This window comes from Mauremys reevesii, linkage group 22 (genome assembly GCF_016161935.1).
Source record: "Mauremys reevesii isolate NIE-2019 linkage group 22, ASM1616193v1, whole genome shotgun sequence".
Classification (NCBI taxonomy): Eukaryota; Metazoa; Chordata; order Testudines; family Geoemydidae; genus Mauremys; species Mauremys reevesii.
In genome coordinates, this window is record NC_052644.1 from 23,502,836 (window position 1) to 23,524,663 (window position 21,828).

A 21,828-nucleotide genomic window follows, 5' to 3' on the forward strand; every position below is an offset into this window, starting at 1 on the left:
AGGAATCAGTTCCGGGTTGGGGGGGGGAGGTTTGGGGGGAGGGGAGATAAATTCAGAGTCTAGTGGGAAACTGAGTCACCGCTATAATTCATGGCACCAAAGACAGAAGCTCCCACCCCAGGGGAGGGCACCCCCTGCCCAGACCCCCTGCCCCACTCCCAGCAGCACAGCACCCCCCAGCGCCCACCCCTGACTGCCAGGGGGGGCGCCCCTTGCCCAGCCCCCCTGCCCCACGGTGCCCTTGCTGGCCCCCCATGGCCAGTCACCCTGCGCCCCCAGGGCCACCCCCTCTCTGCCAGGCTCCAGCTCTGCCGCCTCCTCCACTCACGGGCTTCCTGGAGCAAAGTCCATCGCCGCCTCCTGGCTTCTCCTGCCCCCGATCCCCAGGCTTGGGGGGCTGGGGGGCTCCCCCTGCCCTGGCGCACAGACACTCCCGGGCGGGAGGGAGCTGGGCCGCGGGTCCGGGCAGGGCGCCCCAGCAAGGGGAAGGGTGTCACCGCGCTGCCATCAGCTGATCGGAAATCCGAGCTCCGTGGGGCACCCAAAGGGGGCGGGGAGGGGGGGGGGTTAACTCTGTAAGGGCTGGGAAAAGTCCTTCTTCCCGGTGCGCCAGGGGAGGGACCCAGGAGTCCTGCCTCCCAGCCACACCCTGCTCTAACCATTAGACCCCACTCCCTGTCCAGAGCCGGGAGAGAACCCAGGAGTCCGGCTCCCAGCCCCCCCTGCTCTAACCACTAGACCCTTCTCCCCTGTGACAGTTGGCTAATACACAGCTGGGCTGTCAACAGGAAAGGAGACCAATAGCAAGGATAATGCGTTCCCCAGACCTCTGAGCCCGCTGCCGGGGGAGGGAGCCCGGACTCCTGGGTTCTCTCCCTGGCTCTGGGAGCGCAGTGGGGTCTAGTGGTTAGAGCAGGGGCGGGGGTGGGAGCCAGGACATCTGGGTTCTCTTCCCAGCTCGGGGAGGGGAGTGGGGTGTAGCGGTTGGCACAGGGTGGGGCTGGGTGCCAGGACTCCTGGGTTCTCTTCCCTACTCCGTTACTGTGAAAATTTCATCTGCAGAGATGGAAATGGTCACTAGAGGGCAGTGCAGGCCGCAGAAAATTTCACACTCCCTATAAGGGTTTTGACTAAAGTTTATCTCCTAGCCTGTAGATTCTTTCCCCCTAGCTAGAGACCCTACAATAACAACCCAACCTGCGCAGCACAGCCTACAATAACAAACTAGCATGCAAGCATACCTGAGGGGAGTGGGGTCTAGTGGTTAGAGCAGGGGAGCTGGGAGCCGGGACTCCTGGGTTCTCTCCCCAGCTCTGGGAGGGGAGTGGGGGCTGGTGGTGAGAGCAGGGGAGCTGGGAGCCAGGACTCCTGGGTTCTCTCCTGGCTCTGGTAGAGGAGTGGGATGTAGCAGAGAAGAGGGTGGGCTGTTCGGGAGACAGAGCACAACCAGTAATAGCCACAGCTATTAATTCTCTTGCATTTAAGTCCTCGGGTTTGTACGAGTAATAGGTATAGAAACACTGCAGTTACTTAGCAACCTGCTCCACGTTCAGGAGCGAATTGTTTGTGGGTTGCTAATACTTGTATAACAGCGAGTGTGTTAATACACAATAGAAGTGAGGGGGGGGGGTAAACATGCATATCTGCCCAAGGATTGCACATTATCTGCACAGCTCCCTATAGAAACAGACACATATAGCTGGGAATCGTATAGATTTCACAGCTGTGTACGCAAAAATACATGTAGAGCTATATGTGGCGATGTCACAGCTACAGGGAGAAATATACCCATATAGCTATGACTGTATCAGATTTCCTAGCTCCAAGCTGAAATATATATTTATAACCAGGAATATTATAGCTGGGTGGGTCAGGATTTTTTTCCCCAAATTTGAACAAATCATTTTGTTTATTTTTAAGCACCCCCACCCCACAATTTTTATCAATTTAAAATTTCATGGTTGTGGGGAAGGCCGGATAAGGGAGGAACCCGACGATTGAACGGCAGCAGGTGCTGAGATGCGAACAGTTAAAGCTTTGAAACCACTAAAACAACTCGTCAATATCGTGTGTCAAAATATCCCAAAAAAATAACTCTCCCGAAAGGTAACTCTAAGAAGCAAGTGTCTTACTTTGCCTACCTGTCAATTGTGATTACCACCAAGGGACAATTTTTTCCCATTGGCTTGTGTGCATATGGTGAAATCTACATTTATGGTCAAAAATCGGATCCTTCCTAGGTTAATTACACACTCCATCACTGTCTACAGAAATGTACACAAATCTCTACAGACGCATACCCACAGAGCTAGGAACATCATAGATTTCATCGCTATAGATTATGTATTTCACAGATCTCTCCAGTGCTACAGCTATTCGTTGTACAGATTTCACAGACAGACATACGGATGTACATTTTACAGATTCAATAGCTACAGAAATATACGCAGAACTCTATCATTCTGTATTCCTTGATCTATGAAAATATTGGTACATATTATATAATCCTATTGGAGCATGAGCTTTCGGGGGTGAATACCCACTGCGTCGGATGCGCGTGCATGCATGCATCCAACGCAGTGGGTATTCACCCCCGTTTGTTAATCTATAAGGTGCCACAGGACTCTGCCGCTCTTACAGATCCAGACTAACACGGCCACCCCTCTGATATATAATCCTGATAGGTATGTGTAGCTCTAAGAATATAAGGTAATATATACACAGGTATATACAGAAATCTACACAGAAATCTGCAACTGTTCTATTCTTAAATCTACAAATACAACCAGGAATTCGTATTAATAATCTTACTCACTATACTATTTGCACAGATCTACACAGATCTAGGAATACAATGTAATATAGGAGCTATATGTGTCTAGATCTATATATATATATATATGATTACAGTCTATTTACACGAGTTTATGAATCTGATCGTTTCCTAGGGTTTAAGAGATCATTAGATCGTCTAGTCTGACTTCCTGAGTCACAGGCCAGAGAATTCCATCTGGTCACCCATGTACTGAGCCCAAAGACTTCACTTACAGACCCAAAGACGAGCTCTGTCGTGTAAGCTGGAAAGCTCGTCTCTCTCCGAACAGAAGTTGGGCCAATAAAAGAGAGTTCCTTGCCCGCCTTGTTAGAGTGAAGCTTTTCAGTGCTCAGGAAACTAAACTCTTGAGAACGGGGGCAACCGAGACCTCACCAATGCCCACGGCCCCTGCCACGACAGGAGAGGTGACCAGATGATCTATCCCCTTGCTAGCTTGGAGCACCGCTGGCCAGTATGCTGGCTTCAGCTTTGACCAGCCCCAGATACTTCAGAGAAAGGCGCGGGGGGGCAGGGGGGAGAGACAACAACAAGATTGATTCCCACTAGGGGAAAAAATCCTTCCTGACCCCTCCAGGTGCCTGGCTTCAGCCATGAAGCATGAGATTAGGTTAGAGTAAATTATCATAACACAGAGCTCCAAGTGTTAGGCGCCGGTTAAGAGCAATATAGGTGATCATGTAGACCCCCGGCCCAAAGCACATGAAAAAAGGGAAAGAACCAGGGAATCCATAGACTACAATATATATTGTGGTATATTATATTCCTAGATACCACACATCCAAGCATGGATACTAATTATATTGTACTAGAATATGATACATTAGCTATACGTGTATAGCTATGAATATAATCTAATAGGGATCTACACACAAGAATATACCCATATCTAGGAATATATTATAAATGATCAAATATAATTGAATAACAAGTAATGTTATTCATATAACATCATTAACATCTATGCCTAGGTATGGGTATATTCTTGTGTATATAAAATATTATATTCCCAGGCACACACATATGGCTAACATACATGTCATATTAACATACTATTACATTATGAAAATAGATATGAATATTATATGAACAGATATACACATATAGGTAGTATATTGTAGTACAGTATCACATTAGAGTATATATCATGCATTGTATGTACATTTATATAAATACCTAAGAATATGATGATACTCATAGCTATAGTTACAGCTATTATTAATTATATCATATTATATTAATAGATACATGTATATTCTTATATATATAGTGATAATCATGGATACTCATATAGTTATTACATTATTAATGATTAATATTATATGAATAGATGTATATCTTCTTGTGTATATTCATATTATAAAGTAACATAGCTACTCACATTATACTCAGATACACTTACAGCTAACATTGTTGAAAGAAAGAAAGAAAGAAAGAAAGAAAGAAAGAAAGAAAGAAAGAAAGAAAGAAAGAAAGAAAGAAAGAAGGTGTATGGAGATAGATAGATGAAGGGGTGGATGGAGATAGATAGATAGATTATAGAAGGTCTGTCAATTATTCACAGTTAATTAATGCGATTAACTGAAAAAAAAATCACTTTTAAAAAAATTAATTGCGATTAATCACAGTTTTAACTGCACTGTTAAACAGCAATAGAATACCACTTGAAATTGATTATAAATATTTTTGGATGTTTTTATACATTTTCAAATATATTAATTTCAATTACATCATAGAATACAAAGTGTACAGGGTTCGCTTTATATGATTATTTTTTATTACAAATATTTGCACTGTAAAAAAGAAACAAAAGAACTAGTATTTTTAGTTCACCTCGTACAAGTCCTGTCGCAATCTCTTTATGGTGAAAGAGCAACTTACAAATTTTTTTTTGGTTACATAACTGCACTCAAAACCAAAACAATGTAAAACTCCAGAGCATACAAGTCCACTCAGTCCTACGGCTCATTCAGCCAGTCATTCAGACAAACAAGTGTGTTTACATTTATGGGAGATAATGCTGCAGGCTTCTTATTTACAATGTCACCTAAAAGTGAGACCAGGTGTTCACATGGCACTTTTGTAGCGGCGTTGCAAGGTATTTACGTGCCAGATGCGCTAAAGATTCATATGCCCCTTCATGCTTCGGCCACCGTTCCAGAGGACATGCATCCATGCTGATTAACTCGTTAAAATAGAATGCATTAATTAAATTTGTGACTGAACTCCTTGGAGGAGAATTGTATGTCTCCTGCTCTGTTTTTCCTGCATTCTGCCATATATTTCATGTGATAGCAGTCTCGGATGATAACCCAGCACACATTCATTTTAAGAACACTTTCACTGCAGAGTTGATAAAACGCAAAGAAGGTACCAATGTGAGATTTCTAAAGATAGCTACAGCACTCGACCCAAGGTTTACGAATCTGAAGTGCCTTCCCAAATCTGAGAGGGGTGAGGTGTGGCACATGCTTTCAGATGTCTTAGAAGAGCAACACTCCGATGTGGAAACTACAGAACCGGAACCACCAAAAAAAGAAAATCAACCTTCTGCTGGTGGCATCTGACTCAGATAATGAAAATGAACATGCGTCGGTCTGCTCTGCTTTGGATCGTTATCGAGCAGAACCCGTCATCAGCATGGAACGGTGGCTGAAGCATGAAGGGGCATACGAATCTTTAGCAAATCTGGCACATAAATACCTTGCAATGCCGGCTACAAAAGTGCTGTGCAAACGCCTGTTCTCACTTTCAGGTGACATTGTAAACAAGAAGCGGGCAGCATTATCTCCTATAAATATAAACATACTTCTTAGTCTGAGCGATTGGCTGAACGAGACGTAGGACTGAGTGGACTTGCAGGCTCTGAAGTTTTGCATTGTTTTGTTTTTGAGTGCAGTTACGTCACCAAAAAAAATCTACATTTGTAAATTGCATTTTCACAATAAAGAGATTACAGGACAGGACTTGTATGAGGTGAATTGAAAAATACTAGTTCTTTTGGTCTTAATTTTTACAGTGCAAATATTTGTAATAAAAATGATCTTATAAAGCAGGGGTCGGCAACCTTTCAGAAGTGCTGTGCCGCGTCTTAATTTATTCACTCTAATTTAAGGTTTCACGTGCCAGTCAGGCATTTTAATGTTTTAGAAAGTCTCTTTCTATAAGTCTATAATATAGCACTAAACTATTGTTGTATGTAAAGTAAATAAGGTTTTTAAAATGTTTAAGAAGCTTCATTTAAAATTAAATTAAAATGCAGATCTCCCTGGACCGGTGGCCAGGACCCAGGCAGTGTGAGTGCCACTAAAAATCAGCTCAGGTGCCGCTTTCGGCACCCGTGCCATAAGTTGCCTCCCCTTGATATAAAGTGAACCCTGTACACTTTGTATTCTGTGTTGTCATTGAAATCAATATATTTGAAAATGTAGAAAACATCCAAAAACATTTACAATCAATTTCAATTGGTATTCTCTTATTGCTTAAAACTGCAGTGAAACGCGATTAATTTCTGTAATCGTTTGACAGCCCTAATAGATAGATATGTATATTTTTGTGTCTCTCTGCATATAATACCTATTAATATTATATGATATTCATATCCACATATAGCTAATATTACATTATTCATAGCCATCAACAGAAATATACACATGCATTTTTTACTGTAATACAGTACTCAGAGCCTGTACACAGGTGAATGTTACATTAAATTCATATATACACATATAGCTAGGAATTTGTAAGGTTCCTAGTTATGTGTGACTGTTTCCATGTATAGATCATGAAATATCCTATAGTATTAAATATAAATAGAAGAGAAGAGAAGATAGAAATCTCTCTATACACAACCTACATCATCTAATATTAACCAAGTACGGACAAATGATTATCTACCCTTTACTCTGTCCCTTTTGCTATACAGAATAATCATAATTTTTAGAGATTTCTCTCAATTAGAGATCTAGAAAGTGACCTCTCAAATACAAGGTAACACACCAGTTTTTCGCATACACACGATTCACCCAGATGTCCACTGAAATCATTGCTAAATTTGGTGTGCGAGTGTGTGTGTGTGTCTGTGTGTCCCTGCCGCAGGGGCTGAGACCTGGCTGTGTGTCTGTGTATTAGATTTACAGCTGATCCTTCAGCTGCCTGAAGCACCTGGATATATTTCTTTCCCCAGCCAGACGCACGGGTGAGCTCCCATTGTAACACCGCATTTCACAACCCGTCTCCGAGACAATACACCCACAGAGAGCACGGCTTTGATTTTTTTCCCCCTAAATGATTAATTCTTCCAGCAGGCGTAACTACCTGGGATTTTTTTTTTCGGGCAACTTTTTTTCAAATGATAACACAAAAATGGCTGCCTTGGATCAGACCCAGGGGCCCATCTACCCTGGTATCCTGCCTCCTCCTTCCCAGATCAGAGTATGGGCCCATCTACCTGGTATCCCGCCTCCACCCCAGATCAGACCCAGGGGCCCATCTACCCTGGTATCCTACCTCCTTCTCCACAGATCAGACCATGGGCCCATCTATTCTGGCATCCCGCCTCCTCTACCTTAGATCAGATCCCGGGCCCATCTACCGCAGTATCCCGCCTCCTCCACCCCAGGTCAGACCACAGGCCCATCTACGCCGGTATCCCGCCTCCTCCACCCCAGATCAGACCACGGGCCCATCTACCCCGGTATCCCGCCTCCTCCACCCCAGATCAGACCACGGGCCCATCTACCCCGGTATCCCGCCTCCTCCACCCCAGATCAGACCACGGGCCCATCTACCTCGGTATCCCGCCTCCTCCACCCCAGATCAGACCACGGGCCCATCTACGCCGGTATCCCGCCTCCTCCACCCCAGATCAGACCACGGGCCCATCTACCCCGGTATCTAGTCTCTCGCGGTGTTGGCTGGCACCAGCTTGCCCTGAGGAAGGGGAAAACTCTGCCATGATGGGGTAACGGCCCCGCAACAGCTCAAGGCCAGCCCCCTCCCCCAGCAGAGTGGGGGGGCAGCAGGGACACACCCACCCACACACACAGAGTCTCTCTCTCACACACCCGCATCCCTCCAGCTGCTCAGTGATGACTCAAGCTCTAGCTATTAATTAATCCAGGAAACGAGGGGGGGGATGGGGGAAAATTTATTTTAGTAACAACGCTGATTCCAGAGGGGGGCCCCCCAGCTGTCATGGCAACCAGGGACTCCCCGTTTACCCTCCCCCCGCCCGGAAAACTCACCCGACCTCACCTACCACCCTCCATGGGTCTGCCCGAGCCACCAGGAACACGGGCCAGTCTATTATGGGAGGAGGAGTGTCTCTCTGTGTGCACCAGATTGTTTATCGTAGGGTCTCTCTGTGCGTCCCTGTTTGTTATTTACAGAGTCTCGCTGATTTGGCTGTTGGAAGGTCTGTCTGCAGACCTGGGTGTGTTTACTGTAGAGTCTCTCTGGTTTGTTATTGTAGGGTTTCTGTGTCAAATTCAAGGTCCATTTTGGCCAATTTCACGGTCACAGGGGTTTTTAAAATAGTAAATTTCATGATTTCAGCTGTTGACATCTGAAATTTCAGGGGGCTGTAATGGTCGGGGTCCTGACCCAAAAAGGAGCTGGGGGGTCACAAGGGGTTTTTTTTGGGGGGGTTGCGGTACTGTTACCCTTCTGTGCTGCTGCTGGGGGGGGCGCTGCCTTCAGAGCTGGGCAGAAGTCAGGGTAGCAATACCGTGACCCCCCTGCAACTCCCTTTGGGGTCAGGCCCCCCAGTCTGGTCTCCCCCGTGAGTATGTATAAGGTTGAGCATGGTACAGGGTAGCAGCACCCAAAAAGCCAGAGTTCATGGTCCGTGACTCATTTTTCACGGTGGGGAATTTGGCAGGGCCCTGCTCCGTCTCAGGTCTCCTTGCACAGCCTGGTATGTTATTGTAGGGTGCCCTCGGCTGATGATGCCCCAGGCTCCAACTCCCCCCCAGCCCCAGCCCCGTTCCCCACCCACACCTGGTGCCGGAGGAGCGACGCCAAACAAAGCCAGACACAGGAGGGGGGCGTGAGGAAACTGAGGCAGAGGCAAATGAAACAGAATGCAGATGAAGGAGGGAAGAGGCAGCTGCACCCCAGCGGGGCGAGCCCTCCCCGTGAGGCGTTATGTGCGGCTGGTCCCCAGCTGTCCCGCCCCAGAAGTGGCTGCATCTCAGCACCGAGCGGGCCGTCCCCCGTCTGGCGTTATATGCGGCTGGTCCCCAGCTGTCCCGCCCCAGAGGTGGCTGCACCACGTGAATCTCGCCTACCGTTGAAACAGCTGTTGGGAGGCTGGCGCTGTGTATGTTTCTGGTTGCCATGGCAATGTATCCTGGCAGCCCAACATTGTCACTCCTCCTCCGAGCTGTCAGTTCCCCCCCCCTCGCCCCCATGTTTCCTAGCAACGTCCTGCTACATTAGCCTCGAGGTTCCACTACCACGCACCCCTAGCAACACAGCTCCCAGCTACGGTCTGGGGAGAGAACCCAGGAGTCCTGGCTCCCAGCCCCCCCGCCCTGCTCTAACCACCAGACCCCACTTCCCTCCCATCCCCTAGCCAGGGAAAGAACCCAGGAGTCCTGGCTCCCAGCCCGCCTGCTCTAACCACCAGACCCCACTCCCTTCCCAGAGCCGGGGAGAGAACCCAGGAGTCCTGACACCCTGGCCCCCCAGTCCAGAGTCATGACTGTATTCCAAACTCTTGGGAGAAGGGACTAGGTTAGCGCGGGGGCAGCTGGGAGCCAGGACTCCTGGGTTCTCTCCACAGCTCTGGGAGGGGAGTGGGGTCTAGTGGATCAGAGCAGGGGATTCTGGGAGCCAGGACTCCTGGGTTCTCTCCCCAGCTCTGAGAGGGGAGTGGAGTCTGGTGGTTAGAGCAGGGGGGCTGGGAGCCAGGACTCCTGGGTTCTCTGCCCGGCTCTGGGAGGGGAGTGGGGTCTGGTGGGTTAGAGCAGGGGGGGGGCTTGGCATCTCCACCCCTGCCCGACAGCCCTGCTGCTCCTGCCAGCTGGCACCGGTGGCCGCGGGGACAGGGTGGGACCGAGAAGCGTCCGCCGAATGATGCCATCTTGGGCGTGTTGGCCCCAGGCCGGGGCGACGGGGCCCCCGGGATCACAGGGAGGGAGGCAGCACTGAGCGCAGCTCCAGGGGCTACACGCTCCCCCAACCCAGCCCGCGGTGGGGACAATCTCCCTCCCCACTCCCCGGGGGTATTGTGGTGAGACGGAAGCACCCCGGGTCCCCCCACCCCCTTTGAGAAGGGAAAGTCCCTGTGACCCGATAACGACCCGTCGCATGATGTCTGAATGCCCGTCACCCGCCGGCCTCTCCCACCCCGCGGTGTACACCATGGCCTGTCGTGTCGCACTGTTTCCACGACAGCGGAGGGGGCACGGCTCCCCTGGGCACGTGGCGAGAAAGCTACCGCACAACCACAGCAGCCCCTGCCCCGTCACCACGCTGGCAGGTCTCCCAGCGTCCCCGAGTCCTGGCCCGACACGGGTCCGGTGCATGAGGACCTGGCACACAAGAGCGTCAGCTGTCCGGGGAGCGGGGCGCCCACGTGAAGTCGAGAGGGGGAGGGGAGGGCCCAGCGATTGGGACTTTGTATTCGGGCAGCAGGCAGCATCCAAGTCGTGATACTGCAGTAACCTCCCATCCCAAAGCACCGCAGCCAGATAAACCTCCCCCCCACCGCAATACAGGGGAAGGAACATGCTCTGGGAGGGGAGTGGGGTGCAGTGGTTAGAGCGCAAGTTGCTCTGACCCCATTTCCGTCACTGAGCACTTCATTGAGCACTCCTGGCTCCCATCTCACCCCCACCAGAGCCGGGGAGAGAACCCAGGAGTCCTGGCTCCCAGGCCCCCCTGCTCTAACCACCAGCCCCCACTCCCCTCCCAGAGCTGGGGGGAGAACCCAGGAGTCCTAGCTCCCAGCCCCCCTGCTCTAACCACTAGACCCCACTCCCCTCCCAGAGCCAGGAGAGAACCCTAGAGTCCTGGCTCCCCGCCCCCCCAGCTCTAACCACCAGAACCCACGCCCCGCCCAGAGCCAGGAGAGAACCCTAGAGTCCTGGCTCCCAACCCCCCACTCTAACCACCAGCCCCCACTCCCCTCCCAGAGCTGAGGAGAGAACCCAGGAGTCCTGGCTCCCAGCCCCCCTGCTCTAACCACCAGCCCCCACTCCCCTCCCAGAGCCAGGAGAGAACCCAGGAGTCCTGGCTCCCAGCCCCCCGGACTCTAACCACTCTGTTATTTACATCAATATCTATCCACCGATCTGGCAGTGTTGTTTTAACACAACACATACACACAGTATCAATATGGTGGTGTTTATAAGCAGCGGTTGTGTGTATTATGTACAATATAGGAACAGGGGAAAATCGGAAATAATTGCTTTGCTAATTACATAATTAGCAGAGGGAAATAATTCTATTCCCAGCCCAGGGATGGGTGGGGAGTCTAGTGGTGAGAGCAGGGGGGGGGGCTGGGAGCCAGGACTCCTGGGTTCTCTCCCTGGCTCTGGGAGGGGAGTGGGGTCTAGTGGTTGGAGCAGGGGGGGTCTGGGAGCCAGGACTCCTGGGTTCTCTCCCCGGCTCTGGGAGGGGAGTGGGGTCTAGTGGTGAGAGAAGAGGGGGCTGGGAGCCCGGACTCCTGGGTTCTCTAGATGTTTCCCATTCGTACAGGACACGATATGAGGGAACCAGCAGGATTCGTTCAAAGTGCCCCAAAGCCGACGTATTTGTTACAGAAGAAATTCTCGGGTCTTGAAATGTATCAGTAACGGGGTTAACTCTGCAACAGCAGCGACAGGCCCCGACCGAGACCAGGGCCCCGACGCGCCGCGCACGGCCCAGACCCCGACAGAGACCAGGGCCCCGTCGCGCCGGGCGCGGCCCAGACCCCGACCGAGACCAGGGCCCCGTCGCGCCGGGCGCGGCCCAGACCCCGACCGAGACCAGGGCCCCGTCGCGCCGGGCGCTCAGACCCGACCGAGACCAGGACCCCATCGCGCCGGGCGCGGCTCAGACCCCGACCGAGAGCAGGGCCCCGTCGCGCCGGGTGCTGCCCCCCCCCCCCAACCGAGAGCAGGGCCCCCTGTCATGCTTGTCATCCTGACAGCCCCCTCCCCATCATCTCCCCAGCACCAGGAAAGCCTCTCAGCCCCACGCCGCTGGCCCCCAACGTGCGACCCGCTTCGCCAAGCGGAGCCGGACCCCGAAACTGCAGCCACGCTGGAGGTGAGACCCTCCCAGGTACACATCCCCCCCCCCAGCCCCTGGCGGAAAGGGGGCACACCCCCCCCCACGGCTCCTGGGCACCCAAAGCCCCGGGCGCAGCGCCCCCCGCGGGGAGAGGCCGGGGCTGGAGGAGCCGGGAGCCCCTCTCACAGCCCTGCCCCCTACCCCACCCCCCACGGCGCCTCCTGCTGGCGGAGGCCGCGCACTGTGCTACCAAGGCACCAAGCTCACAGCCGAGGCCGGGGAGGGGGGACCCAGTGTCAAGCCCCCTCCGGACGCCCGCCCGGGAACGAGCAGAGATGGGCTGGGCCGGTCGGGCGACCGTCCTGGGCAGCATCCGGTCGTGGGGGGGGGGTGTGTGTGTGGATCCGTGGGCCCAAAGGGGCCGGGATCGGACGGGGAAGGGGCGATAAAACAGCCCCGGGAGTGGGGGGGCCGGGGCAGGCGAGAGGCCGCGGAAAGCGGGGAGCGAGCACTGACCTGACGGTTCGGGAGTTGTCACCATCGGACCTGCGGAAGAGAGGGAGAGAGAGACCCGGATAAGCGACGGGCGGCCCCCCCAGAGCCAGACACCCCCTGACCCAGCCCCCGCCCCATTGCTGCTGGGCACCAGCGGGAGAAGGGAATTATTAAAGTGCCTGGGTCTGTTCTTTGCGGCTGGAACCCAGGCGTCCTGCATGGGGGGGTGGGAGGTGAAAGCCAGGGAGTGGGGGGAACCGCAGCTGATTCCCGACCCGCAGCCCCCGGCTAGCCCAGCCCTGGCCCCACCCCTGCCGGTGCCCCTCACTCCCGACTCGCAGCCCCTGCCAGCCCAGACTCTGTTTTGGGGGGCAGGATGGGAAGGGAGTGGGCATCGAGAGCACATAACGCCAACACCTGCCAAGCGGCGTCACACAACACGGGACTCTGTGGTTTAGGGCCAGGCCCCTGCCCCATTCCCCGCCCCCCTGAGCCAGCTAGTCCCTGCCCTGGGGCCGGGGGGGAGCCGGCGCCCCCCAGAGGGGACAGGCCCCGTGTCCTACCCCCCCCCACAGCCCCCGCACAGTCTGCGTCAAGCAGGGACACCAATTCATATAAGAGTAATATCGGGGTGGGGGGGGAGAATAGGCCAAATTAAACTGCTCGCTAACTAATGAGAGAAAAGTACGGACCCAGAGAGGATACAGTGGGGAAGTTTCATAGTACCCAGGTGTCCGGACGGCAAGAGCTCCCTGCTCTAACCACTAGACCCCACTCCCCTCCCAGAGCCAGGAGAGAACCCAGCGTGGGCTGGGATCCTGGCTGGCTGGCTACCTGGGAGGGGGGGGGGGTGGGGGGCGGGCTGGCAGGTGGGGGGCCTGGGGCGGGGGGTGGGGCTGGGGGCTGGCAGAGGTGGGGACAGGGGGCTGGGGGGGGGCTGGGGGGGGCGGGGGGGCAGGGCAGGGGCCTGCTGGCTCGGGGGGCCGGGGCAGGGCAGGGGCTGGCTGGCTCAGGGGAGAGAGGAACAGGGCCTGGGGCCTGGGACAGGGGCTGGCTGGTTCAGGGGAGCAGGGCCCAGGGCAGGGGCTGGCTGGCTCGGGGGAGTGGGGAACGGGGCAGGGGCTGGCTGGCTCAGGGGAGCAGGGCCCAGGGCAGGGGCTGGCTGGTTCTGGGGAGCTGGGACCGGGGCAGGGGCTGGCTGGCTCAGGGGAGTGGGGCAGGGGCAGGGGCAGGGGCTGGCTGGCTCGGGGGAGAGAGGAACGGGGCCGGGGGCCGGGGGTGGGGGGCTCGGGGGAGGGGGGCCGGGGGCCGGGGCGGGCTGGCTCAGGGGAGAGAGGAATGGGGCCTGGGGCAGGGGCTGGCTGGCTCTGGGGAACGGGGCCGGGGGAGGGGGCAGGATGGCTCAGGGGGGAGAGGGATGCGGCCTGGGGCAGGGGCTGGCTGGCTCAGGGGAGAGAGGAACGGGGCCTGGGGCAGGGGCTGGCTGGCTCGGGGGAGCGAGGACCGGGGCCTGGGGCAGGGGCTGGCTGGCTCGGGGGAGAGAGGCACGGGGCCTGGGGCAGGGGCTGGCTGGCTCAGGGAGAGAGGAATGGGGCCGGGGGCAGGGGCTGGCTGGCTCGGGGGAGCAGGGCCTGGGGCAGGGGCTGGCTGGCTCAGGGGAACGGGGCCTGGGGCAGGGGCTGGCTGGCTCAGGGGAGAGAGGAATGGGGCCTGGGGCAGGGGCTGGCTGGCTCGGGGGACCGGGGCCTGGGGCAGGGGCTGGCTGGCTCGGGGGAGTGGGGAACGGGACAGAGGCGGGCTGGATCCGGGCAGCGTGGAAAGGGGCATGGGCCAGGGGCTGGCTGGCTCGGGGGAGCTGGGCCTGGGGCAGGGGCTGGCTGGCTCGGGGGAGTGGGGAAGGGGGCAGGGGCTGGCTGGCTCGGGGGAGCAGGGCCTGGGGCAGGGGCTGGCTGGCTTGGGGGAGCAGGGCCCCGGGCCGGGGCTGGCTGGCTCGGGGGAGTGGGGAACGGGGCAGGGGCTGGCTGGCTCGGGAGCAGGGCCTGGGGCAGGGGCTGGCTGGCTCGGGAACGGGAGCAGGGCAGGGGCTGGCGGGCTCGGGGTAAGGGGGCCTGGGGCAGGGGCTGGGTGGCTTGGGGGAGCAGGGCCTGGGGCAGGGGCTGGCTGGCTCGGGGGAGAGAGGAACGGGGCCTGGGGCAGGGGCTGGCTGGCTCAGGGGAGAGAGGAACGGGGCCTGGGGCAGGGGCTGGCTGGCTTGTAGGCGGGAATGGGATGAACTGGCTCTGGCCCAGCAGCTCTGGCCACCTGCCCCAGGGCACGGAGCCCAGTGGGGCTATTTCCCGGGAACAGGTGGCGCGGCGGCAGGGGCCGGGGGTCAGGCGTCATCGGATCACGGTTCCCACCGACTGCCCCATCTGCTGCCGCTTCCCGTCCTCCGGCGGGGTGGGGGGACCAGCTGGCCCCATGAGCCTGAGATTTAACCTCGGACCCGGTGCCCCCTAGATGAGACAGGCCCCTGCCCCATTCCCTGCCCCCCTGAGCCGGCCAGTCCCTGCCCTGGGGCTGGATAGGAGCCAGTGCCCCCTAGATGAGACAGGCCCCTGCCCCATTCCCTGCCCCCCTGAGCCGGCCAGTCCCCGCCCTGGGGTCGGGTGGGAGCTGGGCTGTGATTCTGCTGTACCCAGCAGTCCACACGCTATATCTCAGCCTCCACCCCCACCCCCACTCCCTCCTCCAGATCTGTCCCTGTAGGGTCAGGGTGTTTCACAGACCTCCTCCGTGCTGGGAGATTAACGGCTGCCACGTGGGATGCTAGGATAGCAATAGACTCCCGGGTACGGCTCTCTCAGCGCTGAGATGCAGCCACCTCTGGGGTGGGGCAGCTGGGGAACAGCCGCACAGAACGTCGCATGGGAACGGCTCACCCACCACTAAGATGCAGCCACCTCTGGGGTAGGGCAGCTGGGGAACAGTGGTTTGGGACAGGAATTGAAGAAGAAACCTGCCTCCCTCCCATGAAAATGCAGGGGAGAAGGCAGGGACCTCCTGAGCTGGGATTTGGCCCGGACGCCTGGGTCCAGCCCGTACGCCTGGGGAAAGGCAGAGGAAGTGAAGAAGCTCAGACAGGACAGGCTGGGCTGGGAATAAGAAGGTGACATCAAGTCGGTGACAGCCAAGGACAGCGTAACCCCTGGGCCGGACTCTGATCGCCGCTCCCCCGGGCCAGGCTGGACGCAACCTGACCACAAGGCTGCAAATGATCTCATCTGAAATAGTCCTTGGCTGGGAGCCAGGACACCTGGGTTCTCTCCCTGACTCAGGGAGGGGAGTGGGGGCTGGTGGGTTACAGCACGGGGGGAGCCAGGACACCTGGGTTCTCTCCCTGACTCAGGGAGGGGAGTGGGGGCTGGTGGGTTACAGCACGGGGGGAGCCAGGACACCTGGGTTCTCTCCCTGGCTCGGGGAGGGGAGTGGGGGCTAGTGGTTAGAGCAGGGGTGGGTGGGAGCCAGGACGCCTGGGTTCTCTCCCCAGCTCTAGGAGGGGAGTGGGGTCTAGTGGGTTAGAGCGGAGCGGGGGAGGGCTGGGAGCCAGGACGCCTGGGTTCTCTCCCTGGCTCGGGGAGGAGGGGAGCCCAGGCCCCTGCGTTCCCCCGCCCGCCCCCTCAGCGCTCGCACTCCGGGCTCTGATGAACACCTCGGTGCAGAGTGGGCGGTAAAAGCAAGACAGATTTGTGCTGCTTTAAGTCATTTGCGGCAGCATCCAAACCACGTTGCTAATTTCTGAGCTGCGGGAGGAGGCGGCGCTGGGAAGAGAAGAGAACACGCGGCTGGAGCCATCAATTCCCACCTCGCACGCCCCACACGGCTCTGCCCGGCGCAGCCCAGCCAGCGGGGCTCGGAGAGGCTCCCCCCAAAGCCTGCAGAGCTCCCCAAAGGCCCCCCGGGGCCTCCATGCTCACCAGATCGTCCCCAACGTTCGCAAAGCACATCCGACCCCTGCCAGGGACGGTAGAGCCTCACGCGAGCTTGCCAGGATCACCAGATCCATCCCCAGGCCACCAGATCTCCCATAAGATCACTGTGTCCATTTCAAGCCTGCCAAATCCTCCCTACGATCCCCCATGAGATCACCAGATCCATCCCAAGGTCGCTGGATACTCCCTGAGATCCCCAGATCCCCTGTGAGATCCCCAGATCCCCAAAACATCACCAGATCCATCCCAAGGTCGCCAGATCCTTCCCCAAGCTTGCCAAGTCCCCCAAATTTTCCACCCCCAGGGATCGCCGGTTCGCCCCCAGCTCACACTGTGCCTGGCCTAGGAGGGGATTGCTCACAACTCAGAAGTGGCGGGAGGGGGGTTGGATTTTATCGGGGCGATGCCCTGTCAGTGCTCTCCAGGGCGACCGGAGAGCGCTGACAGGGCAGGGGGAAGGATCCCTTCAGAAGCCAAACTGCAGCTGGAATCAGATTCCTTCCTAACTGGACACTAAAGCAATGAAACCCAGGAGTCCTGGCTCCCAGCCCCCCTCTTCTCTCACCACTAGACCCCACTCCCCTCCCAGAGCCAGGGAGAGAACCCAGGAGTCCTGGCTCCCAGCCCCCCTCTTCTCTCACCACTAGACCCCACTCCCCTCCCAGAGCTGGGGAGAGAACCCAGGAGTTCAGGAGACCCCACGCAAGGCCCCCCAGCAGCCCATGACCCAAGCCCCCTGCTCTTACGCATAACACTTTGCTCCCCACTTCCTGGAGAAGGGGGGGGGTATCTGGCCACAAATGGAGACACACACCCCATGCATTGGGGTTAGGTTCTAGATCCCCCTGCTGCCAAGAGAGTCCAGAGCACGTTCTAGCTCCCTGCTGCTAGCAGTATCAGGAGCATGTTCTAGATCCCTTGTTTGCCAGAGTGTCTCTAGAATGCTCTGAGCTTGGAGTCCCTGGTGCAAGGTCTCAATCCCCCACTCCGTGTTGCCAGGAGTGTTGTGGCCGGCTCTAGAACCCGCCTGCTGATGGCCATGGCAGGACCATACTCTAGAACCACCAGGAGTGGCAAAAGTAGCTCTAGAACCTCAGCTGCTAGGGGCGCCAGAGTCTGTGATCTAGAAGGCCCGTGCTGCTCTAGAGACCTTGTGGTACTAGGTAGGTTGGGACCGTGGTCTAGAAACCAGCTACTAGTCCTCATGGATGTAGACATGCTCTGGGTGTCTCTAGAATATCCATATAAGGGGACCAGGCTCTAGAACCCCAACTTCCATAACCCCCCCGCTCCTTTATGCATTGGGGTGTCACCTCTAGAACTTTCTGCTACCAGACAGCAGAGTGGCTCCTGACCCTCCTGCTTCCAGGCACATCAGGGAAGACTCCACAAACAACCCCCCACCCTGTCCCGATCTAGACAGGTCAGAGGAGCAGGTTCTAGAGCCCCCTTCTGCTAGAAGTGCTGGGAGGAGACTCTAGAACTGTTGCTTCCAGATGCACTGCGGGATGCCCAGAACATCGCTGCTTCCAGACATGTCAGGGAGCAGGCCCAAGAACCCCCCACTGCCAGGAGCACAGTGGGGCAGGTTCTATGATCCACTGCTTCTAGGCATGTCTGGATGTGATCTAGAACATCATACTTTCAGAGGCCCTGGAGAGAAGGCTCTAGAATGCATTGTTCCTTGTTGCATCTGGATCCTGACTCTGGAACCCCTTTTTCTAGATTTCAGGAGACCAGGCTCCAGAATCCCTTGCCTTGAGACATGGAGAACCCCTTTCATCTAGACACATCAGGGGCAGCTCTAGAGCCCCTGCTGCTGCAAGGCTCAGGGAAGACCCTTGAAAGACTACTGGATGGGGAGCAGGACAGGTTCCAAGGAGATAGAGAGGGAGAGGGGGGATCTATTGGAAAGGGGAGGGGTCTATTCTGGAGCAGGGTGGAGGGGGGCTAGAAGGAAGCAGAGGACGGTCTAGAGTAGGCTGGGAGGAGATTAATCTAGAGCAGGGCGGAGATGAGGAGTTCAGAGAAGGGGCAGGTGACACTTGCAATAGTGGGGAAAGTAGAGCTATCTAGAGCAGAGGGAGAAGGATCCAGGGATCTAGAACAGGGAGCCTGGATCATAGCCAGAACAAGGAACCAGGCCATAGGCAGAGGGCTCTAGAGCAGGGGTCAGAGCAGAGATCCAGAGGGACCCAGAGCAGTGTGAATCCAGGATCTACAACAGGGAAGAGAGGGATCCAGAGCAGGACACACCAGGATCTAGAGTCTAAGATTCCTAGAGCATGGGAGACTGATCCAGAGCAGATCTCCCGAGTGATCTAGAGCAGGGTGGCTCCAGTACCTAGCACAGGGGGGAGAGAGTTCTAGGGTGGGATCCAGAGCAGGGGTGTGATTCTAGAGCTGAAACCAGAGAAAAGAGGCCCAAGGATCCCAGCAAAGCAGAGATCCAGGCATGGGGACCCCCATGGGATCTAGACTGGGGCAGGTTCTAGAACAGGGACACAACTCCTTACTTTCTCTGCAGAGTGGTGGCAGGGCTGGTGCTGGCACTGGTGCTGTGGCCCCCGCCGGCTCCGGGACTGGAGCTCCGGGACACGCCCCGGCTCAGCGGGCCCCGCTCCCTCTCCCGGGGCGGGCGGGGGTACTCCCGCTCCTTGTCTCGGTTCGGGTGGGGGCCGCTTCGCTCCCGGAGGGAGCCGCCGTCTCGGTGCAGCTGGCATTGGTCCCGGTAGTGGCCGTCCCGGTTCTGGTAGGGCCCCTCGCGGTTCCCGGGGTGCGGCTCTGGCTCCTTATCCCGGTTCTGGTACGGCCCGTCCCCGCGCTTCTGGTACTGGCCCTCCCGGTTCTGGAACTGCCCTTCCCAGTTCTGGTACTGGCCTTCCCGGTTCTGGAACTGCCCGTCCCGCTCCGTCCGGTTCTGGAACTGACTGTCCCGCTCCGGCCGGCTCTGGAACTGCCCATCCCGCTCCGTCCGGTTCTGGAACTGCCCGTCCCGCTCCGGCCGGCTCTGGAACTGCCCGTCCCGCTCCGGCCGGCCCTGGTACTGACTGTCCCGCTCCGGCCGGCCCTGGTACTCCCGGCCCGGGTGCTGGTGGAACGGCCCCTCCCGCTCCCGCTCCCGCCCGGGCTGCTCCCGGTTCTCCTCGCGCAGGTCCCGGTTCTCCTGGGTCAACTGCTCCAGCTGCCCCTCCAGCTCCTCGATCCGGCGCCGCTGGGTCTCCAGCAGCTTCTGCTGGGTCTCGATGATGTTGTTGAGCTCCAGCAGGTACTCCACGGCCCGGTTCGGGCTGTCGGCCCCGGGCGCCCCCGGTCCCCCCTCCATGGAGAGGGACGCCCGCAGGAGGCTGCGCCCGGAGCCGTGCGCCCTGCGCCCCGCAATGATGGAGAGGGACTGGGGCGGGGGGGGCCTCGACCCGCCCCGCTCTGCCTCTCCCCCCGGGCCGGCTGGCGAGCCCCCAGGGGGCTGCAGGGTCCCGGCCGCCGCCGGAGCCTTGCGGGGAGCCCCGGGGGGAGGGGCCTTTGCGGGGCCGCCCCGGCTGCTGCCTCCGCCGAGCGACGGCAACCGGAGCGCCCGCCCGCCCGCCGCAGCGCACAGCCCACTGCGCACTGCCGGCGCGGCGCGCCGCCCTGCGAGCCCCGGCGAGCCCGAGCCCCGCCGGGGGGGGGGGGAGCCCCGAGCCGGCCGAGCCTGCGGGGGGAGGCTGAGGCGAGCCCGGGGGTGAGCCTGGGGGGGGGTCCCCTGAGACAATCCCTGGGGGGCGAGCCCCGAGCCGGACAAGCCTGGGGGGGTCCCTAAGAACCCCTGGCTGAGCCTGGGGGGTGCGAGCGAGCCTAGGAGAGGGGGAGGCTGAGCCGAGCCTGGGGGGGTAGGAGGGGAGCCCCACGTTGAGATGGGAGGGGGCACAAGGGCCAGCCCTGAGCTGGGTGCTGATGGGGGGGATCCCCAGCTGAGCCTGGGGGCAGGGAGCCCCAAAGCCCAGGGGGAGGGGCCTGGGCCCACAGCTGGGGGTCAGGGGGCAGCCCTGGGGTGGAGCCCCAGCCTGTGGGGTGGCCCCTGCTCCTGGGGTGAGTCGTGGGCCCAGCCCCATGGGCCTCATGGATCGGGGCCAGCCGGCCAGAGAGGGGAGAGGCCTGGGGTAGGAGGGATCAAATCTGCCACCCTGGGGTACCCAGCGTCCCCCTGCTTAGATAACGGGTGAATTCCACTGCCATAGGGTGGGGGGGCAGTATTGGGAGGTAGGATGGAGAAGGGAAACTGAGGCATGGACCCAAAAACATGAGGCAGGGTGGAGTCCTGGCTCCCAGCCCCACCCCCAACCCTCTGGCCCCCACTCCCCTCCCAGAGCCCAGGAGAGAACCCAGGAGTCTTGGCCCTCCTTCCAGTTTGTTCTCTTGTCAGGCGTCCCAGGCCTGGGCCCTGGTGTGGAGGGGGCAGAGCGTGAGCCAGGCCCCAAGGGGGGAGAGGTAAAGACCGGGCAGGAGGGAAAAGCAGCCAGGCCTGGGGGGAACCCGGCTCCACCCCCTTCCAGGGACTGTTTAATTAATTAGCCCAGATTAATAAATCAGTCTCCTATTTCTAATGCACCTACCACAGCAGCTCAGCAGAGAATCCCTCCACCACCACTGGGGAACAGCCGCACGCACCTGGTGCTGAGATGCAGCCACCTCTGGGGCAAGGAACAGCTGCATGTAACACCCCAGAGGGAGGGCTCGCCCGGTGCTGAGATGCAGCCACCTCTGGGGTAGGGAACAGCTGCATGTAACACCCCACAGCGAGGGCTCACCCGGTGCTGAGATGCAGCCCCTTCTGGTTTCCAGGGCAGAACCCTCCCTGCACACTGTGTCCCTCTCTGCCCCCCCTTCCCAAAATGCTGAGTCAGCGGCTTCAGTTTGTGTGTTGGGGGAGGGTTGGCAGCTGTATTCAGCCCACTCCCCACCTGCATCAGGGCCTGGTACCCTATAATCACCTCCAGCCATGTGCATGGGGGGAAGAAGCAGAGTCAGCCAGGCAGGGGGTGTGGCTGTTGGGGGGGGGGGGTGACACCAGGACTAACCTCCCCACCCAAAATATCCAGACTCATCCCAGGCATAGTCCAGGGGAAACTGAGGCACGAATACAGGTGGCGAACTTGCCCCTATGGATTACAGGCAAAATGAGGTGTCCAGGCTCCCAGCCCCCGCTGCTCTAACCCACTAGCCCCCACTCCTCGTCGAGCTGGGGAGAGAACCCAGGAGTCCTGGCTCCCAGCCCCTCTCACACAGGATCAGGGTGGGAATGGCTGATGGGAAAAGTAAGTTCAA

General features: G+C 57.7%; 1 protein-coding gene across 1 annotated transcript in view; it reads right to left on the bottom strand.

Annotated features, from left to right (window-relative positions):
• The window catches only part of IQSEC2 (IQ motif and Sec7 domain ArfGEF 2), a 60,244-nt gene extending 39,028 nt beyond the window's left edge, over positions 1 to 21,216 (bottom strand). The window contains 3 exon segments of the mRNA XM_039510318.1: positions 12,575 to 12,604; positions 19,041 to 20,215; positions 21,172 to 21,216. Coding sequence (XP_039366252.1) covers positions 12,575 to 12,604; positions 19,041 to 20,215; positions 21,172 to 21,216 — 1,250 coding nt within the window.
• Positions 21,217 to 21,828: the final 612 nt, after the last annotated feature.